The 8,724-nt window shown below is 44.3% G+C and overlaps 1 protein-coding gene across 2 annotated transcripts in view; it reads left to right on the top strand.

Moving 5' to 3' along the window:
- agfg1b (ArfGAP with FG repeats 1b) overlaps positions 1-7,316 on the top strand; it is a 20,736-nt gene extending 13,420 nt beyond the window's left edge. Inside the window, exons 6-12 of one of the 2 annotated variants that reach the window (XM_072441792.1) lie at positions 1,378-1,479; positions 2,954-3,095; positions 4,903-4,982; positions 5,139-5,231; positions 5,537-5,695; positions 6,078-6,172; positions 6,282-7,316. In XM_072441792.1, the coding sequence (XP_072297893.1) occupies positions 1,378-1,479; positions 2,954-3,095; positions 4,903-4,982; positions 5,139-5,231; positions 5,537-5,695; positions 6,078-6,172; positions 6,282-6,341 (731 nt within the window). In that variant the 3' untranslated portion in view covers positions 6,342-7,316. The remainder of the gene's footprint in view (positions 1-1,377; positions 1,480-2,953; positions 3,096-4,902; positions 4,983-5,138; positions 5,232-5,536; positions 5,696-6,077; positions 6,173-6,281) is intronic. The other variant, XM_072441793.1, reaches the window with a different exon arrangement.
- Positions 7,317-8,724: the final 1,408 nt, after the last annotated feature.

The following is an 8,724-nucleotide window of genomic DNA, read 5'->3' as shown; positions in this document are numbered from 1 at the left end:
GGTTCTCACGCCTCCCGGGAAAGGAGCTCACCTGTCGGACGTTTGCGCTGTAAATGAGTAAAACGACAAACTAGGTATACAATATGTCAAATAAGCAACCTCATTTCTATCATCTATACTTTTTTACAAAATCTCAATTTTTATCTCAATGTTTTATTTATAGAATATAATGTATATGTTAAAAGCGCAAATGGCATATTGAACTTGCAAAAAAGATTGAAATAGATCTTTGATCAGACAGTTTTGTTCAGCTACAGTAAGATAATATAGCATAATAAAGAGAAAAAACGATATTGTTATTTAAAAAGGCATCATATTACGATTTAGTTTCTGTCAACCAATGCAAACTTTATACAAGAGCGGCGTTGGCAGGTTTTTTAGGGAAAAAAAGCAACCAACCCTTTGAAAAACAGCCCAAAACCAGTGCTAAAGATACAGTATGTGCTGGGAATTATACAAAAATCTACTTTTTGAGCTTTTAAACATGTTCTAACATAGTTCACTCGTCACAAACTTACCTGGAGCTGTAGTTCGCTTCATTCATGCTGTTTGTGGAATCCCATTTAGTCAGTCCGCCCTCTGAGCCCAGTTTTGTGACGTCATAGACAGAGCTCAGAGATCTTCTGTGCCGTTTTGAAATCCATAAATCAGTGCCAGACTCTGAACATTTCTGCCTCAAATCGTGTTCATCACAACTGCGTCTTCACATTAGCATGTCAGGGCAAGTGTTTGTTTATCTCCCCATTGTAATTCCCTCAGTTCTAACATGAACCCTGATGAGGGAACGCCTCAAAAATGTTTCAGTAGATCAGTTATTTATAGGTCTAAAACATGATGTCCTTTAATAGGGCGGGGTATCACGTTAATGTGTCCTGATGCATGAATATCCCTTAAAGCGGTGTTAAAAAATTACTAAAATTAAGTTTTAATTATGAATAATAAAAAGTGCTATGGAATTTTTGTCCTATGAATAAATCTCCTTTTCGTCAGAGCAGATTCAGCCATGACGCAGCAGTCAGCAGGTCAGTGCGTGTTCAGATGATATAAGATATATAGATATAACCAAAACTAAATCAATAAGGAAGGTTATTAATACAATCTGCCTTTTTCGACATTTTCATTTAAAAAGTGGTACATTTCAGTCAGAAGGACGACCGTCTTTGCGATATATTTAGTTTGTTGCCACTTCGATACCAATTGTTTTTTATTATTTTGTATTTGTTATTATCAATGATATATTATGCAGCCCTAATATTATGCACATCTTTTAATCACATATTTAACATAATTAACGAGAGCGTGAGAACCTTGTAGAATAACTGTACTTGTTCTTGTTCGTGCTCCTTCATCCCATTCTGCCACCTTCACTCTCCGCAGCGCCTCACGCTCAGGCCAATAGCAACTTTGCCAACTTTGAGGCGTTCGGAAACACTGCTATTTCATCTCACCTGAGCACCTCACCCCCCTCACAGTCATCAGGTACCCCTCCTCCTCCTCATCACCATCATCACCTCACTTCTCTTCACTGTTGTCGGGTTCAAATACTGTAGTTCATGTCTGTGAATCTGCAAAGCGTAATATTTTGTATTTCGTTGATTTGTTTTCTAAAAGAACCGATATAAATTGGTTGGGCTGTAACGATTAATCGACTAATGGTGAAAAACATACCGGTAATCGTTTGTATAATCCAGTTATTGATACCATTAACTGACTCTAAAATGAATAGGAAAATATATATGTATTTTTAACCAACACAGTAGCATTATTAAACCAAAAAGAAGTTCAAATATTTTTTTCTTATTTTTTTAAAACATACAGCAACCAAAACGTACATTAAACAAACTAGACCTATGTCAAAATAAAAATAAATAAAAAATAAATAAATATGTAGTAACAATAATAATAATAATTATAGAAAATTGTAACAAAAAACAAAACAAAGAAGTTCTAATTGTCATCTTTGTAAATATTCGTTTTTTATCAAGTCAGCATATTTTAATTAATGTATTTAATTGATAATGTTTTTAAAAAGTCTACAGTAGAAATGATTGATTGACAAGTTGACTAATCGTTGAAAAATGATTTGCTGACTCGTCCTGTCTACGAAAATCCAAATCCACTTTATTTATTTAGCAGAACAGAACAGTTTCCAAAGTGCTGCACAGACACAATTTTCTATAATAATTATTATTATTATTGTTACTATATATTTATTTATTTTTTATTTATTTTTATTTTGACATAGGTCTAGTTTGTTTGCAACAAAAAAGAAAAGGTTTCACAAGTGCTCAACTGGAGCTGACCAGTCCCAAAACAGTCAAACCAGCCAAATATAATCCCAGCAAAATCATAAAACCACAAAACGGCAATAAATAAGTCTGGTAAATTTAAATTATCTGTCTGTCTATCTGTCTAATTACTCTGTATTTAAACTTTTCAATACAATGTTGAATGCCTGATGACAAGAAGTAATAATTTAACAAAAGTAGATGAATAAACTTGACTAATAATAAGTGCACAGATGACACATGCTTCTTTCATTATTATTACGAAAAATACGCAAAATGAGACTTGAGCATATCGTCTACAAAGAAAACAATCTAAAATGCCGTCAGAAAGTGTTGATTAAAACCAGATTGAACAGAAACGTCTTGGTTAATCGCTGAAACAAGGGAATAAAGTGATATTTCTGCACTTTTCTGGTCATTTCCTTGTCATTCGTTCATTTTGTTCATGACCTGAACTTGAGCAAAGACATTCAAAAGCGTTTTGTTTTATCACATTCCTGATGCTTTGTGAAAATATTGTCGGAATATAATGCAAAAACAAAATGAAAGATGTCAATTTTTGTCAATATCGGCAGTCCCAAGGTGCACTATAGTCACGCTTGAACACATTATTAGCACGTTATACTTTTTTACCGTTTGTGAGGCTGATTTTGGATGCGTTGCAGGAGGAGTGCCCATTCCTTCCGTGTCCAGCGCGGTGCCCGCCCAGTCGCACACGGGCAGCTGCTCAGAAGACCGTTACGCTGCTTTGGCTGAGCTGGACAACGAACTCAGCTCCTCGGTTTCCTCAAACAGCAACATTCCCGGGTGAGACGCTGACCTTTAGTATTTACACAAGGAGAGACAAAGCAAAGTCCTCAGTGCCCTTTTGAATGTCCTCTAGTATCGTCTGAACGCTGTAAGGCTGATGAAGACAAATGTATGTATTATTATTCTGTTTGGTCTTATCAACGCTGGAGAATCTTGAAATGATAAATGACGAATATAAGTCTATTTGTTGGCATTTTGTGTCGAAAGAGACCAACATATCAGGCCGAAATTTTGTTTCGGTAGATCTTTTACCTAAAGAAAGCATGAAAACTGTCGCCGCCCACAGCACGCACAGAACGCTCAGAACGCTCAGAACGCACAGAACGCACAGAACGCTCAGAACGCTCAGAACGCTCAGAACGCACAGAACGCTCAGAACGCACAGACCGCACAGAACGCTCAGAATGCTCAGAACGCACAGAACGCTCAGAACGCACAGAACGCACAGAACGCTCAGAACGCTCAGAACGCACAGAACGCACAGAACGCTCAGAACGCACAGAACGCTCAGAACGCACAGAACGCTCAGAACGCTCAGAACGCTCAGAATGCTCAGAACGCACAGAACGCTCAGAACGCTCAGAACGCACAGAACGCACAGAACGCTCAGAACGCTCAGAACGCTCAGAACGCACAGAACGCACAGAACGCACAGAACGCTCAGAACGCACAGAACGCTCAGAACGCTCAGAACGCTCAGAACGCACAGAACGCTCAGAACGCACAGCACGCACAGCACGCACAGAACGCTCAGAACGCACAGCACGCACAGCACGCACAGAACGCTCAGAACGCACAGAACGCACAGCACGCACAGAACGCACAGCACGCACAGCACGCTCAGAACGCACAGCACGCACAGAACGCACAGCACGCTCAGAACGCTCAGAACGCTCAGAACGCACAGCACGCACAGCACGCACAGAACGCTCAGAACGCACAGAACGCACAGCACGCACAGAACGCACAGCACGCACAGCACGCTCAGAACGCACAGCACGCACAGAACGCACAGCACGCTCAGAACGCTCAGAACGCTCAGAACGCACAGCACGCACAGAACGCAGGGCATCAAGTGCACCAGCCTGACAGAATAGTTAACTTTGTTTTTAGTGCTTCATCATTTGAACAGTAACTCTTGGACTGGAGGGACAGCGCTGCTCTCGGTGTCAGATGATGCACAGCCAGCTCCTCGGGACAAGCCTTGTTTTAAGCAGACACAGACAGCTTTAAACTCCACATATGTAGTCTACGATCCACAAGGAGCAAAGCAGTCTTTCTATGATGAAAAGCTGCCGCGTTTTCAACAAGAAACCGTGAAAAAGAGAATGAACGAGGCGTGCGATGCGTCGAGCTGGTGCGGCGCACGTCGCGCTGACACCACGGCGTGCGCAAAGAAAAAGGGTTCAACTTCTTACAGATGTCGAAATCGTACTTTTATTAATGCAACAGAAAGTGTCAATAGTTTGCAATTTGTAGAGTTTTCTAGAGCCTTGATCAGTTCTGCAGAAGGGCTTCAGTGACACTAGTGCAGGGCCGGAGCAGGACATTTAGGGGCTGTGGGGGCCCTCCATAATAAACTTGCTAATAATATTAGATCTAAAATGCTCCAAAAATGTTAAGATCCCAGACCCCCCTTAGGATTAGGATTCAAGCATTATATAAAATGAAGTTCAAAGTGGGTTGGAGGGGGCACCAGCTAGCAGCGGCCCTGCACAAAAAGCTAAATTTGCACAATTATCTATTGAATTTACATTGGTCGTTTATTATGATACCAATGATACTGATCATATTATTTTCACAGGAACATATTTGGACCAGTGCTGGGTTCTTCTCCTGCTCAGAATCCTCCGGTCTTACCCACAATGCAACCTGGCTTTGGAGGTAAGCTGCTGTCATTCATGATGTGCATTTGCTACTCCTTTTTTATTAAACTCACAAATGGATTTACCGTGCAAATAATATGCAAATGTTCGGTTTAATGGTTGTAATGAATGTCAAACACTGTTGATCATTCCTGTCCTGACATGTCTCCTGCAGCTGGACCGTCCACAAATCCGTTTGTCGCTGCTGCTGTGGCTCCAGAAATGGCCTCTAATCCTTTCCAGACCAACGGCCGGGCTCCAGTGGCAGGTCTGTTGTCTGGATCTTAGCCCAGTTGGCGGGCTCTCCTGTAGATGTATATTCATTAGGGGTGTAACATTACAAATGATTTGCTGACTTGACTGTTTCTTCAATTTGAATGAAACTGTAAATAAAATGGATTGGCGCCTGAACATGCTACACGTGCATTGCAGTCCTAAGGCACTGTCTGTGCACACTCTGCATACACCATGTTCTTCACCGAGCTAAAGACTTGCCTCTGTTACTCCCCTAACTTAAATGTATCTTCTCAGTGTAGTGCCCCCGTGTGTTGACTGTACACTGTTGTCTTGTAGCCTCCTTTGGTACTGGCTCTATGAGCATGCCCGCCGGCTTCGGGAATGCCTCGTCCTTCTGCCTCCCGACCAGTTTCAGCGGAAACTTCCAGCAACAGTTTCCTGGCCAGGCCCCCATCCCTTACTCTCAGCCTGCGGGGTACCACCCCCAGTCCAATGGTTAGTGCCCTTCCCTCTGAACACCTAGAGCCTGTGTAGTACCCAGCAAGGGCTTTTGCACTCATTTCGTTCAGTTTTGACTGTAACAAGTCCTTGTCGCTCCTGCACAGTGCTTTCTAATTGCATCTAGGTCAGTCACTTCTAGACAGCTCTTGCATGAATGTGGCTGTTGTCAGACCTAAATGCAATGTGTAAATCTGACACTGAGCCTTCACTTTTTAGTTACTTTGTACTTGTATCAGAACAACTCCTGTAGATGAACATGTTGCGTATCCTTGTCTCGGAGCGGAGTCTTTTTGGCCTGTTTGTGTCTCTTTCTCTGCCTCTGGAAACCACACTCACCCGGGACACTCACCCTGTGTAACCCATCTGTCGTCCTCAGGCCCTGCATTCCCCGTCTACGGCCAGAACAAGCCTTCCATGACGCCCTTTGGGCAGCCTATGGCTGGCCCCGGCATGACCAATAACCCCTTTATGGTGAGCATGTGTGTGGTCTGTTAAGGGCTGTGTGCTAATACTGTTCTATAACAATACATCCCCTTTAGAATCGTACTGTTTGACCTCACTGTGGTCTCTTGTGTTGCAGGCAGGGGCCCCAGCCGGGCCCTTCCCGTCAGGAGGCTCTTCCACGAACCCTTTCCTGTAGCACAGTTCCTTACCTGGGCCACCAGAGGGCAGCATGCAGCACATATTCAACGCACTTGTTCGTCACGCTGTTAGTGGCAGTACATTTCTAAAAGACTTCTTGTTCTGCAAAGAAGTTTACAACACTATGAAGGAGTTCAAGGGACTTTACAGACTGTGGGACTGTTATGAGGTGTTTGGAATATTATATACAATATACATTATATGCTTTTTTTATTTCTTGTTTATTACTGTAAGCTCTGTGCATATCATCATTTGTAATCACTATGTGTTATGTATAACAAGGATTATGTTAGCAATGGTGAGTATAAACACCTTGTGGACAAAAAACACTTCTATGACGTAACATACAAGGGTCAAACCTTTTAGGAATATTAACAGGGTTCATTCAGATCACTCAATGTGGTTCGGAGTTACCATTTTGGAGCAGGTATTTTATTCAAAGGGACTTCTCTTTTACCATTTTAGAAGAGAGCTACAAGAGTGGCTTAGAGGAGACAAAGCTTTGGAGGATCAGGACTCATGTTCAAAAGTATAATCCAATCTTTTGCTCAAAGCAGTTTAGTTGGAATTCTTTTATATGAATCATGTTGAATTGAAGAGGTTGAGCCTTCGCCAAACAGCTGTAGTGACTATCACAAAATTGCCAATATGTGCAAAAGGTGTAAAAGAATACTTGATGTTCTCTTGTATGAACGGCTGGAGCTGCACAAACGACATGAGCAGATGATCTCAGTCTCCAGGACGTGGCAGGAGAAATGAACCATACGTGATGCGTTATGAACAAAGGTCCGATGCTTTGCTTTAAGGCATTTGGCAAAAAACGGAACAACTGCCCAATCTGGGAGAAAGCCAGGGTCTGGTGTGCCACCACTGACTAACAATGAATTTGTTTCTTGTCTTTACAAGAATAGAGTAGTAAATGTGTACATATATAAATATATGTATAAATAAATCAAAGATTTTTAACTACGCCGCATTAACTTGTTTTACTCTCAATGACTTAAGTTTTACGTTGTTGCCGATGAATTGCACCCTCTGTGTCCCTCACACGCCTCTGTGTCCCTCACACGCCTCTGTGTCCCTCACACGCCTCTGTGTCCCTCACACGTCTGTGTCCCTCACACGTCTGTGTCCCTCACACGTCTGTGTCCCTCACACGTCTGTGTCCCTCACACGCCTCTGTGTCCCTCACACGCCTCTGTGTCCCTCACACGTCTGTGTCCCTCACACGTCTGTGTCCCTCACACGTCTCTGTGTCCCTCACATGCGTCTGTCCCTCACACGTCTGTGCCCCTCACATGCGTCTGTGTCCCTCACACGTCTGTGTCCCTCACACGTCTGTGTCCCTCACACGCCTCTGTGTCCCTCACATGCGTCTGTCCCTCACACGTCTGTGCCCCTCACATGCGTCTGTGTCCCTCACACGTCTGTGTCCCTCACATGCGTCTGTGTCCCTCACACGTCTCTGTGTCCCTCACACGTCTCTGTGTCCCTCACACACGTCTGTGTCCCTCACACGTCTGTGTCCCTCACATGCGTCTGTGTCCCTCACACGTCTGTGTCCCTCACACGTCTCTGTGTCCCTCACATGCGTCTGTCCCTCACACGTCTGTGCCCCTCACATGCGTCTGTGTCCCTCACACGTCTGTGTCCCTCACACGTCTCTGTGTCCCTCACACGTCTGTGTCCCTCACACGCCTCTGTGTCCCTCACATGCGTCTGTCCCTCACACGTCTGTGCCCCTCACATGCGTCTGTGTCCCTCACACGTCTGTGTCCCTCACATGCGTCTGTGTCCCTCACACGTCTCTGTGTCCCTCACACGTCTCTGTGTCCCTCACACACGTCTGTGTCCCTCACACGTCTGTGTCCCTCACATGCGTCTGTGTCCCTCACACGTCTGTGTCCCTCACACGCCTCTGTGTCCCTCACACGCCTCTGTGTCCCTCACACGCCTGTGTCCCTCACACGCCTCTGTGTCCCTCACACGTCTGTGTCCCTCACACGCCTCTGTGTCCCTCACACGCCTCTGTGTCCCTCACACGCCTCTGTGTCCCTCACACGCCTCTGTGTCCCTCACATGCCTCTGTGTCCCTCACACGCCTCTGTGTCCCTCACACGCCTCTGTGTCCCTCACACGTCTGTGTCCCTCACACGCCTCTGTGTCCCTCACACGCCTCTGTGTCCCTCACACGCCTCTGTGTCCCTCACACGCCTCTGTGTCCCTCACACGCCTCTGTGTCCCTCACATGCCTCTGTGTCCCTCACATGCCTCTCCGGCCCACGACATATCTTCCAAATATTAAAACAAAACAAAAAAATCTTGTTTAGCCAAATCCAAGGCCATGGTTCTCAACCAGTAAAAGGTGGCTTGTCTTGTTC

Source organism: Eucyclogobius newberryi, unplaced genomic scaffold (genome assembly GCF_026437365.1).
Source record: "Eucyclogobius newberryi isolate DKJ021-1_F unplaced genomic scaffold, fEucNew1.0.hap1 SCAF_12, whole genome shotgun sequence".
Classification (NCBI taxonomy): Eukaryota; Metazoa; Chordata; class Actinopteri; order Gobiiformes; family Gobiidae; genus Eucyclogobius; species Eucyclogobius newberryi.
Note: the sequence above shows the minus strand (reverse complement) of the source record. Positions and strands in the feature narration are given on the sequence as shown.